The sequence below is a fragment of the Staurois parvus genome, unplaced genomic scaffold, assembly GCF_062004578.1.
Source record: "Staurois parvus isolate SC_StPar_1 unplaced genomic scaffold, SC_StPar_1.0 ptg000012l, whole genome shotgun sequence".
Lineage (NCBI taxonomy): Eukaryota > Metazoa > Chordata > Amphibia > Anura > Ranidae > Staurois > Staurois parvus.
Window position 1 is genome coordinate 9,130,526 of NW_028317808.1, and position 15,089 is coordinate 9,145,614.

At 42.6% G+C, this 15,089-nt stretch overlaps 1 protein-coding gene across 1 annotated transcript; it reads left to right on the forward strand.

Annotated features, from left to right (window-relative positions):
• The first annotated feature begins 2 nt into the window (after window positions 1-2).
• Window positions 3-13,462, forward strand: TOPORS (TOP1 binding arginine/serine rich protein, E3 ubiquitin ligase). The gene is made up of 2 exons (XM_089674753.1): window positions 3-183; window positions 10,302-13,462. Exons 1-2 carry the CDS (start codon window positions 124-126, stop codon window positions 13,356-13,358), a joined length of 3,117 nt encoding a protein of 1,038 aa, XP_089530879.1. The 5' UTR covers window positions 3-123; the 3' UTR covers window positions 13,359-13,462.
• The last annotated feature ends 1,627 nt before the right edge of the window (window positions 13,463-15,089 follow it).

The following is a 15,089-nucleotide window of genomic DNA, read 5'->3' on the forward strand; positions in this document are numbered from 1 at the left end:
TCTTCTCTATGGCAAACTCCCGGCGCCTCGGTCTTCCTGGTAGGGCGGAGAACAGGGGTTGGTTGTGTAACAGGCTGGGTCGTTAACGAGAGCTTGTGGTGTTGGGGACAGTCAACGTTCACCATGAGGGAGAAGAGGAGCAAGCGGCGGAAACCGGGAAGGAGAGACGAGTCGGGGACAATGGTTAGTCCATATATGTATTCTGAGCGCTACCCCTCCATTATTTACACTGTCCCTGTGTATTGTGTGTAGTGCTGACTGACACTGTCACTATGACTTGGCAGAACCTGTGAATGAGAGCTACATAGTCCTCCCCCCTTTGTCCTAGTCATTTCATGGACTGTATACTGGATATGTGTCCCTAATCAATCACTGCTGTCCTGGGGACTCCACACATGTTGTATCTTCACATACAGTCTACAATGGGACTTTTACTAGACCTTGGCTGGGTCGCTTTTCACATTTCAGCTCCAAGTTGGTTCACAGGAACTGCTCCATGGACCATAGCTTCTTAACAGTATATGGAAAGGCTCTGCAATCACTCATCCTTTTAAATGTTTCTGATCTACTTCTATTTTATTTTCTGTATACAGCTCTTCTATTTTCTACATACAGATTGTAATGCATTTCACTGTAAACGCCTTTTTCCCCACGTGATCACGTAACTGAAAAACCCGAGAGCGCCAGGCTGTCTGTGAAAGGCTAACAAGGCCACTGAATCCTAAGAGCGGTAACCTCATCCCTTAGGCATCTGCAGCTCTAAGGCTATGTTCACACTAGCTTTGTCAGCAGGCGTCAGACAGGTATTTAGGAAGCGTTTTTAACACTTCTCAAACGCCTATGAGAATTCTGCACATGGTAGCACACAGTGCTGTTCACATGGAAGCGTTAGCGTTGCGGCAAAACTGACACCTCCTGTGAATGGGAGGAGTTGAAACCTCCCATTCAAGTCTATGGTACCGCACCGCAAACGCCTGGCAGGCATTTGCGAGGTGGTTGCGGAGCTATAATACCATTTAATTTCATTATAGGCGTTTGTGGTTCGGTTCTTAACGCTTGGCAAATGCCTCAAAACTGCTCATAAGGCGTTTGGGGAGCATTTGAGGAACGTTTAAACCGCTTCCCAAATGCCTGTCTTATCGCCTGCCAAACGCTATAGGGGCGTGTGACATAAATGTACAGATTTGAGTAGCTGAAATGTGACCTGTAGCAATATGTAATCGTAAATTTAGTTCATTCCTTGTCATTAAAGATATATTCAGTCATAGGCACTCAGAGACAGATGGTCATCAATTAGCATCTGAAGGGACTAGCGTCCTCTGGAAGTGGCAGCGGGGCGCTAATAAGATTTTGTCACCTATATGTAATCAGACTTTGCATCTTCCTGAAGCTGAAAAGAGAAACGCAGACGTTTTCGGCTTCATGACACCAGGGGGGCTCCGAGCTGTCTACGGAGCTCTAAAAGTATGTACATACATCAAAGGAGTATGTTTCATCCCTCATAAAAGCTAAAATATTAGTTGTAGAGAGATGAAAATACTTCCTTCTGATGGGGCACTCTGTAGGCTACATCGGCATATAAAAGCTATATTTGTGGCCTATGCAGAATGCCAGACAAATGCAGGAAATGGTTATGTGGCGCTGGAGTGCGATAGCGGAACAGTGATTGGTACTGTCGCGATCGGATTGATGCGCTGGTGTCGGAAATTCAATCCCTGACTTGGTGATTCAAGACGGTCGTGGTCCAATTGACTTTGGGCAGTTCAGCACCCAGAACAGCCTGTGGGCGGGTACAGGAACACCCCCCCAGAGTCAATTTGGCTAAGAACTAATGTCCCGCCTACATCCATATCCCCATAAATTGAGGACCCGGACATTGTAATTCGTATGGAGCTGGTTCGATCGACTAACGGATTACGGACTCTCTGACTTGCTCCAGTCGCAGGATAAATATTGGTAAAGGTTTTATTCTGTTTTATTCCCTTTTATTTTATAGTGAATAGTCAATGTGTGTCTTGTATTTTTTGTAATTTTTTTTATACTTTGTACATATTTTATGCACTGCCCACTTTCTGGATATTAAATCTTAAAATTAATAAGTGACTTCTGGGTATTTAAGCACGGGCTCGTATCTCCAGAGAGATTAGATTGTATTGTATTTTAGTGCCTTTATATGCTCGGTCAAGCTCATTGCCAATCTGTATGCAATTGCACTGTGTGTTGGCAGATTGTACACAGATTGTAAAGGTAACAGGTCTGCCAGACGGATATCTGTGTGTGTGTGGTGTCCCAACAGACCGTTCTGCGGATAAACTGTTGGGTGGTGGCCAGCTACCGTTTGTGGCGTTTCTGGTGTGGGGGTGTGTGGACAGTGGAAGAGTGATTAACACCGGGGTTCTAGCTTGTAGGATAGCTGGAGGAATCCTAGAATGGTGTGTGATTGCTAAGCTGCTCCCTAACCCTAGTTAATGCATCAGATTGTATGTAAGATTTGTATCTGCCAGTGTGTGGTCGGTTAATTTGAGTGGTCTCCCTCCGGTGGTGACCAAGAGGTAGTGCGGGCTGTGAAAGTATATCACGGCTGGTCTTCTATACGGTTTTATATATTCAAAGTTAAGTCCCCCTTATTCCCTCTTACCCCAAATCACAGCCGCACGTGCTCGCCTCGGTTAGCTAGTCGCTGTGGGCGTGACGTGTGGGTGAATCCGTGACAGGGCGTTTGGCAAGAGTTAGAAATAAAGTCAAGTGTGAACGAGCCCTTAGGTGGTGTTGGGAGGCTTGTAAAATAGTCTGTTGAACCACAGGTTTACCCCTCCCCTTCTCAAGTGACATTAATCACTTCATTACCAGGCACTTTCACCCCCTTCCCGCCCAGGCCAGTTTTCAGCACTATTATTTATTACAGGTACTTGTATAGCACTGTAAATTTTATGCAGCACTTTACATATATATGTGTTGTACATAAGGTCCTTAACTCACATTTGTACATACACATACTAAGGCCAATTTAGACAGGCGCCAACTAACCTACCAGCATATCTCTGGAATGTGGGAGGAAAATGGAGTACCTGGAGGAAACCCAAGCAGGCACAGGGAGAACATGCAAACTCCAGGCAGGTAATGCGGTGGTTAGGAATCTAACCAACAACCCTATTGCTGCTGGCAGAAGTGCTACCCACTTAGCCACTGTGTTGCCCACAGTTGCACTTTGACAATTGTGCAGTCATGCAGCACTGTACCCATATGAAATTGTTATAATTTTTTGAGACAGATAGAGCTTTTCTTTGGTGGTATTTAATCACTACTAGTTTTTTTTGCTAAACAAATAAAAAAGACCAAACATTTTGAAAAAAAAAATTTTTCTTTCTGTTATAAAGTTTTGCAACAAAGTAATTTTTCTTTACTGAAGTGTTCTGATCATCAGGACAAACCATGTACAGATAGTCTTGGTGGTGAACCGCTTTCCTTTCCTCAGACACCGTGTGTGAGGAAAGGACTGCGGATAATCAGTAAGTCTGTTTACATGTGATTGGACACAGCTGATCACTTGGTAAAGGGCTGCTGTGATTGGCCCTCAGATCAAACAGAGGCTAAATTGGCAGATTGCTTAGCTTAAAACAATAGGAGGGTTTAATTCCACTTTAAGCCTGGGTTCACATATATGCAGTGTGATTTTCTTGTCAGTTTTAACTGCAATTTTCAGTGGGAATTGTTCAGTGGTTCTGGTTCAATTCAGATGCGGTGGGGAGGTGGAGGAGAGCAAACTGTGCTAAAATCGTGTTAACGACTGAGGAGATAAAGCTTTCCCATTGCTTGGAAATCACACCGCACTGCTCTAAAAATGCACAGGACCCTTTTTTAACCACTTGCCTACAGGGCACTTATACCCCCTTCTTTACCAGGCCAATTTTCAGCTTTCAGCGCTGCCGCACTTTGACAATTGTGCGGTTATGTAAGATTGTACCCATATGAAATTTTTATCATTTTTTTTCTCACAAATAGAGCTTTCTTTTGGTGGTATTTACTCGTCGCTGGGTGTTTTACTTTTTGTGCTATAAACAAAAAAATTGCAAAAAATTTGAAAATAAAAGTTTTTGTTTCTATTATAAAATTTTGCAAACAGGTCATTTTTCTCCTTCACTGATGTGCGTTGATGAGGCAGCACTGATGGGCACTGTTAGGCAGCACTAATTAGGTGGCACGGATAGGCGGCACTGATGATGGGCACTGATAGACAGCACTGATAGGTGGCACTTCTGGATGGCGCTGCTGGGTGGCACTTCTGGATGGCGCTGCTGGGTGGCACTTCTGGATGGCGCTGCTGGGTGGCACTTCTGGATGGCGCTGCTGGGTGGCACTTCTGGATGGCGCTGCTGGGTGGCACAGGTGGTGGCACTGCTGGGCACAAGTGGGCGGAACTGGTGGGTGGTGCTGCTGGGCTCCGTTCATCAGAGCACTGATCATCAGTGCCGTTCCCTGCTCTAACAACTGCCGGTTCTCGGCAGTACTTTCCTTACGATCTGACAGCGTGAGGAAAGTGCAGCCGAGAACCGGCAATTGCATTTCCCTGTGATCAGCGTGTCATTGGACACGGCTGATCACGTGGTAAAAGGCGGCTGTGATTGGCCTTTTACCACATCATGTGATCAGCTGTGTCTGTAGGACACAACGATCACGGAGATCGCCGGGTGCGTGCCCCCGAGGGCACACAGGCGAGCGTGTTCTGGGAGGACGCCATATGACGCCATCATTCGGCTATTCGTCCAGCTGTCATTCGGCTATCTGCAGTCGGCAACTGGTTAAAATCTCACTGAACCACATGTATGTGAACAGCCACAGTGTAAAACAGGTCAGAAATTGCACTCAAAAGCAGAAGCTCCACTTATTTGACTACCCCCCCTTCACTGCCGTTTTTGAAACCTTTTTGGGGGGGAGCGGATACCTGTTTTTGACAAGTACCTGCTCCCACTTCCGGCTCAGTTCACCGCAAACTCGGCTGCAAGTTCAGCCCCCTCCTCCCTTCCACTGTCTCCTGGGAACTTTCACAGGTCCCAGGAGACTGCCGGACCAATTAAGGGGCGCAGCGTGACTTGTACATGCGCAGTGGACACCAGGCTGTGAAGCCACAAGCTGTCACAGCCTGGTGTCCACAGTTGACATGCTGGTGCCGCGGAGGAGAGAAGGGGAGAAGGGACGGCGCAGGTGAGAATATCGCTGGACAGGTAAGCATGTGTTTATTAAAAGTCAGCAGCTACAGTTTTTGTAGCTGCTGACTTTTAATAAACACTAAAATGGCTGGAACTCCACTTTGACGAGAACCAAAGGCAGGACTTTTTTTTTTCTTTTTTTCCATTTTGGATGGATTAAGGGATGGTTATAACCCCTGTCAGTTTTTTTTTTTTTTTTTTTTTCTTTTTTTGCCATTTGTTTCCCATTTGAAGATTACCCTTCACTTTCTGTCCCATAGCCAAAAACACGAAGTGAGAAAATATCTACATATTAACCACGTGCCCTCCAGAGGATTTACCCCCCTTTCTGATCAGACCATTTTTTGCGTTACTTTAACTGACAATTGCGCGGTCTTCCAACGCTGTACATAAATGAAATTTATGTCCCTTTTTCCGCACAAATAGAGCTTTCTTTTGATGGTATTTGATCACCTCTGTGTTTTAATTTTTGCGCTATAAAAAAAAGACCATTTTGAAAAAAACAAAACAATATTTTTTACTTTTTGCTATAAAACATACCCAGTAAAAAAATTTAAAAATCATATCTCTTCATAAGTTTAGGCCAAAATGTATTCTGCTACGTTTTTGCTAAAAATAAAATCCCAATTCATGTAAATTAATTAGTTTAAGTAAAAGTTATAGCATCTAGAAATGGCAGTGTATATATACTGGAATTTTATTTATTTTTTTTAATACTAGTAATGGCGGCTATCGGCGACTTATAATGGGACTGCGGCAGGCATTCTGACACTGGGGTGGGAACTAACTGCTACTGACATTCCCAGTGACACTAATACAGTAGTCAGTGCTGATAAAAAGCACTGACACTGTACTAATGACACTGGTCAGGAAGGGGTTAACATCTGGGGTGATCAAAGGGGTTAACTGTGGGCTGTGTGTGTTTTTTCTATGGAGATGTGCTGCTTTGTATTTCTCTGCTGTGCAGAGATATACAAAGCAGAATGTCCTTGCTGGCAGGAGAGAGACCTGTGTTTGTTTACACCCAGATCTTTCCCCTGTCCGCTCTCCCCGACGATTGGCGAGTTCTGGCTCTGAATCGCCGGCCTGGACCCGTTAATTGACATCCCTAGCCAATAGAAGCGCGGGTAGGGCAGTGCATGCGCGCCCCCTTCCTGTATACTTGATTTTGCGCAGACCTGCCACCCTGTAGCAGTACTTCTACTGTAGGGCAGCAGGCAAGCGGTTAAAGGAATATTTTGGGGCCCCACAAGTCACCAAAACTAATGTCCTCCTTGGAAGATTTTCCCTCTGTTGCTATTCTGGGGACATCTGACTTTCACTTTCGATGATAACGGTAAACAGAGAAAGTAGACGGTGAATCTCCCAAATGGACAAATTAGCAAAAAAAGCTTACAAGAGTTTTAATCCCTCTCCACTCTATTCAAAACTTTAAAGAAATGTTTTTCCTTTTGGATATAATTTTAAATTCTATTTATATATATATATATATATATATAACAGATTAAAAAAACCTTACATGCCTTATCTTCTTTATTTTATATAGATTTCCTTGTCTGAGTTTGCTTTTCACATTGTACCCTGGCCATGCTACACTCTATGGAGCCCAATGTGAGATTTGTGTGTTTGCACTCCTACTCTGTACTACAACTTTACAATCAGCCACTGCAAGCAGCATGAGAGGGACACACAGACAGCAAAAGCCACACTTCTCCTTGTCCACAGCAATGATTGACTGCAGTGCTCATAGCAGCTGCACAGAGTTGTAGTACAGGACAGGAGAATGCCTGTACAGGAGACTTGTTCGGGGCTCCATAGGTTCTGCGCCACAGTGGGCAGGCAAAGAACTGGAAGTTTGTCAACATGGTCAGGGTGCAGCTTGAAAAGTAAACACAAAGGAAGAAAGTTTATTGTAAAAAAAAAGTTATACCTGCAAGTCATTTTATTTGTATCTGTTTTGTAACTGTAAGTTCAGTTTAAACGAACACAGCAGCTGAGGGGGTTTTACATATGCCGTGGCTACAATGCTTTGCTCTGTGGTTGTAGTAAAAATGATACACCCTGTTGCATTTGACGTGCAGTACCACTGAGCGAAAGGGGCAGCAATTGCTATCAGCAGTGTAAAATTGCCCTAAAGGAGTTATTACCCACCAGCTGTACAGACAGACATGCTTTCCTGAGTTTTGTGGCCACATGAATGCTTGGGGAAAAGTTGTAGGGTCTTTTTTTTTTTTTTTAAGATATTCATTTTGAGATTTATTAGAAACTGTATGTAGCAAATACAAGACAACATTTAAAAGGTGGGTGATCGCATAGCCTTTTTTTATACCCAGTCCTTAAGACAGCCATACACTATATATTGTCTGTACAATCAGGGATGTGTAAATCATATCGCCCGATGCCTGGGGCAGGTGGTTTTTTGCTACATTTAGCCCTGCTGCAGCAGGCTTTACTTTTTTTTTACTTTCATAGTTCGCTCAGGCCCAACACAGAGTACAGCTGGCTGCACGCGCATTCACACCACCCTCCTGCACGCTCCCGGGCTTCTTTCGCTGGCCTCAAGGAGGAGGCATGCCTCGTGCTCGCACCCACCTGAAGAATGCATGGGGGGGGGGGGGGGGTAGTAGAGAGAAAGCAAACCAGACCGGAGGATAGATCATTGGTGCAGCCTCAGCTGCAGGACTTTGAGTGGGAGGATGCTTGATCTTCTCTGCATGTATGGAATTAGGAGAAGGCGGGGTCACAGGTGTAACGGTGAAAGGTGGGAGGGCCAAAGCTCAGCTTCCCCTCTGCACCTGCGGTGCCTGTAGCTTGTGCCACAGTTCTCTGCTTGGTCTGCATTCCACTCATCAGGCAAGCTTGGCATGGGTACCCCATCTTACCTGTCATCCCTTCCTGTCTGTGCCAGGTCATGTCAGAGGGGGTAGATGTTCCTGATTGGCTGTGATAGTCCCAGATTTACTAAATTTAGTCCCTGCGTATGTCAGCCCTGTCCAGTAGCACAGGAGACCCTTTCCTTCTGATATATTCTGGGCCTCTTTTAATCCTTTTAACTGGAGAAAAATGATTTATCTAAATAAAGTCATTGCAGAGAAATGCTCCTTGATGCCACATGACAGCATTGAACAGGTTAGGATGAGCCCAGCAGTAAAGTGTCCTTTTAAAATGTTAGCAGCTATGCAGTGCCATCATAGCAGAAAGTGCAGGGCCCTTTTAAATCTTCCGGGCCAATGCATGATATCTGATTTCAACTACACTGGTGACCGAAGTGCTGGATTAAAGGTCCGGCTTTAAAGAGAAAAACAAAATTCATATTTACCTGCTTTGTGCAGTGGTTTTGAACAGAACAGTGCCTATCCTCTTCTTCTCAGGTCCCCTGCTGGCACTCCTGGCTCCTCCCCCTTGACCAATTCCCCAAAGCAAGCTGCTTGCTATGGGGGCACTGGTGCATGCTTGCAAAAGACACATAGCCATGGCTCTGCCTCGCCCCCACTCTCTCCTCATTGACTCACTGGCTGTGATCGACAGGAGTGAGATCCAATGGCTCCCACTGCTGTCTCAGCCAATGAGGGGAAGGAGTCCCATGACAGCCATCCCCAGGAGCGGTGCTGGAGATGGGGAGGTGAGGAGGAGATAACTGTTAATGTTTTTAACATTGCACTGTTTAAGTCGCCATAAAGCCCCTTTTCGTTTTTTAAAAGCCCCAGACATTCCTTATCAAGACAAGTAATTGTCATGAGGGACAAGTAGATTGGGACCCTGATTAAGTCCCTTGGACAAGTAGTTTTTTAAAAAATTTCCACACCCCTGTAAACAATCTCATAAACCTCCTTTTAGCTTTAACAAAACTACGTAAATGTAGACAAATCAAAACAATCCTTATATTTGATAATAAATCAGGCAGGTCCTTATACTTCATAGTTGATAGATCTAAAAGATTTTGTATATCCAGATTGTATAGTGTATAGTCCGTTTTTAGATGTGGTGGATGCATTAGTAGTGTTCTTTCCTGTATTTTTACTTGGAGATCCTATCCGTAACACACATCCTGTCTTAGGGTGACCATACAAATTTGCTGTACTCTATGGAGAAGGTTCCACTTTAGGGTTTGGGCTACAAATGTCTCCCTCTCTCCTCATCTCCAATTAATAGGGAGGAGTTGTTGTGTAGGTCACCAGAGAGAGCTAGTAAGGAGGATAATGTTGATGGAAATTACAAGGACACTGCATTTCTGACCAGTGTGGTTTATGATCTGCAAGTTGTCAAGAATATACTCCATTTGGCCTATCCAAGGATGGAGATGTGAGAAGATCTTGTCCATAGGATTTGATGGATGTTGCATGACTGTAATTTCGATATGTATTTTACTGGTGTGCCAGTGCACTTCTATTTTTTTAATAGCAGTTTTTCAAGATTTTCTGGCTCTTAAGAGAGCTGCAAAGCCATGCTCAGTTTTATGACATCATGTGATTTGGACCGGTGAATAAGGAGATCAAAATGCAGAACGGGTTTGATCACTTACGGTGCCAGTTATTTAGCCAGGCTTTGGGGGTGACGCTTCTGGCATACAGGTATGGTGTTTAGAGCCAGTTCACACCAGAATCACTCAGGAACACCGTTCACATTCCTGTGCGATTCCTGCATGTTCCCCTACAGTGTGATTTATTTGCTATTTGTTGAATGGTCTGCAAATCGCACCAGAATGCACAAAAAGAGGTGCTTTTTATAAAAGTGCTCTGTGTTTGGGGTGCCCTTATCAATGTATTGGTACTTGCAGCAGCAGTTCTGGTGTGAATTAGTCCTAAAACCAAGCAAAATGTTTCTAAGCTGCATAGTGCTTTTTAACCTTTTGGGACCTCTGACTGTGTAATCAGTTTTTGTTTTCAAAAGGTAAATGTAGCTTTAAATGCTGTATGTATGGATATTTAGATTTGCTACACCCATGTTTTCTATGTTAATGGTATACTGTGTGAACAATGTTAGTCTGAACACTGCTTGCAGATGTATAGTTTTATAAAAAAATATAGGTAGGATCTTTTGAAAATAAACCCATAGCTTAATTTCTCGTTCTTATACATAGTTTTTCTTTTGCAGATGCAGTCAACATCAACAGATGACTTCATAGGAGCTAGCAGCTCTAAAGCTGGCTCCAGGAAATCACACAATAAAGGATCCCCAACAGACGTTTCTCCAGACTCAAAGTGTCCCATATGTCTGGATCGCTTTGAAAACATATCGCACTTGGACCGATGCCTCCATAGGTTTTGCTTTAAATGTATAAAGGAGTGGGCAAAAAACAAAGCAGAATGTCCACTATGCAAGCAGCCCTTTCATTCTATATTTCATAGTGTGCGAGCTGAGGATGATTTCAAAGAATACTTTTTGCGTCCCACTTTAAATGGCTCTTTTGCCAGTCCAGATGGGCAGAGATTTCGCTATCGTACTACTATGACAAGGGACAATCACTTGCCCATGCGAACGTTAAGATCTTCTGCACACAGAACATTTTCTCCTCCAGACAATGGTGTTCTATTTGAGGGATATACAAACAGACAATCTCATCAAAGGGGCAGCAATATTCAGCAGATGATGAGAAGACTAGCTTCCAGGCGACAAGCCAGTGCAGAGGGAAGGACAATGAGACAAATTCAAGAGCAGGAGCTTGTAAACTTCAGGAGAGCACTTTACCGTTCTGGAATACGTGTCAGGAATATTCAGGATGGAGGACGATATCGTGATATATCTGCTGAATTCTTCCGCAGAAATCCTGCTTGCCTTCATCGACTTGTACCCTGGCTTAAGAGGGAATTGACAGTGTTATTTGGCACACACGGTTCCCTTGTTAACATTGTGCAGCACATCATTATGAGCAATGTTACTCGATTTGACATGGAAAGTCAAGCCTTCTTAGAGGATTTGCAGCCTTTTCTACTTCACCGTACAGAACACTTTCTTCATGAATTCATCAATTTTGCTCGCTGCCCATATAATATTGATGTATATGACCAGCATGCCAACTATGATTGTCCTGCACCTTCATATGAAGAAGGTAGTGAATCGGAATCTTCTGTAATTACTATATCCCCAGATGAAGTTAATATCAGGGAGCCTGATGTGCCTTCCTCTTCTGTTGAAGTTGGTCAAGCTCCCTGGGATGATGAAACACCTGGACCTTCCTATTCCACAGTGGAGCAGGCAACTAGTAGTATGTTAACTACTGTAGATAGTTCAGATGAGGAACCTTCAAGTAGTAGACTGGATTGCACCAGTATGAATAAAGAAGATACTGATGATATTCAGAGCCAGAGCATTCCTTCTGATGACTGTATTATAGTGGGTTATGTTAAACCACTTGCAGAAAGAACCCCAGAGTTAGTTGAACTTTCTTCTGATTCAGAACCTTCCCTTTGTGAAGTGAAGATTGAGCAACCTAAAAAACCCCAAGAAAGACCTTTTACTTTATATGACAGTAGTGAGTCACATAGGTCTTTCTCTTCTTCATCTCGATCAAGTGATAAGCGATCACGCAAAACTAAACATAAACATAAAACATCCAGTGACAAATCTCGTTCAAAAAAGAAAAAAGAGAAAAGATCAACTGAGGCATCTTCTAGAAGATTGTTCGAATCCAGAAAAGATGAAAAACATTCTTACAATGACGGCACATCAAGATGGCGGGAACGTTCTTTGAGTTCTGATTGTTATTCTCGTTCATCTCGCAATAAGGCTTATGACAGTCACAAAAAATGGCACAGTAAAAACAAACAAACGAAAACTCGAGAAAAGAGGCATAAAAGTTGGAGAGAAAGGAGGAAATCGCGTAGTAGAGAGAGAAGTTTATCTTGGAGGAGTAGAACTGTTTCTTTGTCAAGTGAAAGCTCCAGAGAGCGAAATGGATCTAGCTCTAGAAATAGTAAGCGTAACAGAGGGAGGTCACAAAGTCGTGACACTGACAATACAGACAACTATCGCAGTACTTATCATTGGGAGTATACATACTATAGCAGAAACCACGATAGAGAAGAGTTTCAGAAGTCCTATAAAAGACATTCTCGTGGTAGAGGTCTTTGCTCTAGATATTCTGACAGTCCTGAATACCATTTGCAGACATTTTCTCAAAGGAAAGAATCTAGAAAGCACAGAGAAACTATTGCTGATAAGCACCATCATCAATCAAGAAGTCGATCAAACAGTTGTGCTACTACAACTGGTGCACTGCAAACCCAGTCTGACAAACCCAGTGGTAAGAGGAAATATAAAACCCGACATCTGGAGCCAGAGAACAAAAACAAGAACAACTGTGAGACAGAGGTGGCGAGTGGAAAAGAGGCTCATACACAGACGACGTTAAGAGACTTGGAGGATAGTTTGATGGATAAGTCCTCAAATGAACGGAAGCTTAAATGGAAGAAAAGGGCAAGGAGCCCTAGTGTGGAGATTGTGTATGAAGGAAAAAGCACACAAGATGCCAAACAACATAAAAAGAAAAAGAAAAAACACAAGAAGAAACACAGACATGAAAAGAGTTCTCCAGTCGTCATCAGAATTGACAGTGATAGTGACACTCCAGTGAAACTTGATGTGCGGAGCAGTAATGATGTTGATACACTGACTGGTAAATGTAACAGCATGGAGTCTAATATGGCTCTGCTCAATGACTCACCAAGTACTTCTACACCTGGTAACACCATGGACAGAGATTGTGTGGAAGTCTCAAGCCCTTATTCCAAAGCTTGCAATCTGCCATCAGTTAATGAATATCTTGACACTGCCTCGGATATACTTGATGGATTATTTTTTGGTGAAAGTTTGGATGGAGAAGCTTTTCTGCCAGCACCCAGTCCACCTAAAACGCCTTCGCTTGATGAAACTTTAGTGACTGGGCTTCCCACATCTGATTCCAAATTGCTGCAGGACAGAGAGGCTTCTACTACACCCCCTATAACAGCCTCACAAGAAACTCCTGCTGGGAAGTCACAAGAAGTATTTCCGGAGATTGTCTGTGAACATTTACAAAATATGCCTTCTATTGCACCACCTCTAATGGCCTCTGAAGAAAGTATGGCAGAGAACTTGCAAGATACATTTGGCGAGACTGCCTGTGAACATTTGGAAGATATGGTAGAACATCTTTCTCCAACAATATTATGAGAATTTGTTCATATGTTAAATCTGTGTTCTTTTTTTAACTTAAAGTTTAGCTTTCATTTTAACATTGTAATACATTATGAAGGCTATAAAAACAGTCCCCCTTTTTGATGTGTTTTGTCTTTCTATTTGAGCCATGCATATCTGTTTCAATTCCAATTTATTTATGGGCAAATTAGTTACCAAAAAAAAGTTGTATATAGGCAAACGTGGCAGCCATTTCCAATTTGAAATAGTTTTGCAGCAGTACTGGTGTGTTTGTAAGCATACAATGTTTGTTGCCCACAGACATTCAATAAAAGGCACAGGGAAAACAAGTAGCAATGACTGTAGAAGCCTTCCAGGATTCTGGTTATTTTATGTATAGCCCACAAAAATAGTAAAGCGCTTGGAAAGAGAATAGTTTGTTGTGAGTGGAACTTATCGCTCTTTATTCATTGCAAGAACAGGATATGTTATTCTTTGGAATAGGATCTATGGCGCAGGTTTTTTTTTTTTTTAATTGTAAACATTTACCACAGGCTCTACAAAAACACCAGGACTATCCCTGCCCTCAAATGACTACTGTTTGATGATTTGTTGCTCAGACACCCATGTTTGCATCACAGGATAAAAGTGAGTGGGTCAAATATTCTCCCTAGAAGTGCTAATATTTCTATTTGCTTGTATTGGGAGAGGTATGAGTATGTATGTTTGCCGCTGGAGGGTAGGCATTGAAAGGTTTTTGTTTGTTTTTTATGTGTTTTTTTTTTTTTGTATTTGCATAAGCAAACCACAGGTTTACTTGAAAGCAAATCTTTCCAAAGTTGAAGGCTACCATTTCTGACCTTAAAAGCATTAGTAGATTAGAAAAGTCAAAACTCGTAATGCATACTGTTTGAGGACAGTGACTCAAATCATTAAAACCATAAAGTAGCCATTACAGCCAGGCAACTAACCTTTGCACTATATTGCACTATTAAGGCTTTATCATTCCTCAAAACATTAAAGAGTAACTCCACTTTTGTTGAAAGAAGAAAAACAATCCCCTCTGGGTAATCAATGTACATTGCAGTTATTTTAACAAACTTTGTTGCAGAGTGAATGTGAATGGGAGTGGCTTTTTCATTATTGATCACCATGTGAACTTGCAGGGTTCTAATGAGGAAGATGCAGTGTCTGCATCCCTTTAGACATGATTAACCCTTTGGGAGCATCTCGCCAAAACTTAAATTTTTAGTTGTAAAGGATGCCTCAAATCTGACTTCTTAGTGCAGACCTCAAGCAGGAAATTACATTTGCGTGGGTGTTTCTTACACCAGTGGTGTACAAAAGAAAACTACAGCAGTTGCAGATGGAAAAGGAAAAATATTTTTTGAATTCCGATATGGCTTGTGTAGCAATTGTATATGATCTAGAAATATATAAATATATCCCCCCCCCCCCCCCCCACAAAAGTGGAGTTTTTTTTTTAAAGAGCGTTACAATTGGGTAGTAGATCATTGTGTGTGCATAGGAGCAAAACACATCTCTGACATCAAACATATCTTGGGGTAAGATTAAAATTGGTAATGAATTGGGTATACCAATGAAGATATTTTGGTTTGGGTCTAAGTAGCTCCTTTTTTTTTTTTTTTTTTTTTTATTTCGTTGTTTTGTACATTTAGCTGGTTTTGTAAGGACATTAGCCTACACCAACGTTGAGCCAAACAATATCCTCCAAAGCTGAGTTCAATATTGTGGGTTTCAATTTTT

Coding starts and splice junctions, on each gene's coding strand:
- TOPORS (XM_089674753.1), top strand. CDS start 124: ATGAGGGAGAAGAGGAGCAAGCGGCGGAAACCGGGAAGGAGAGACGAG. Junction 184..10,301: donor GAGACGAGTCGGGGACAATG/GTTAGTCCATAT, acceptor TTTCTTTTGCAG/ATGCAGTCAACATCAACAGA.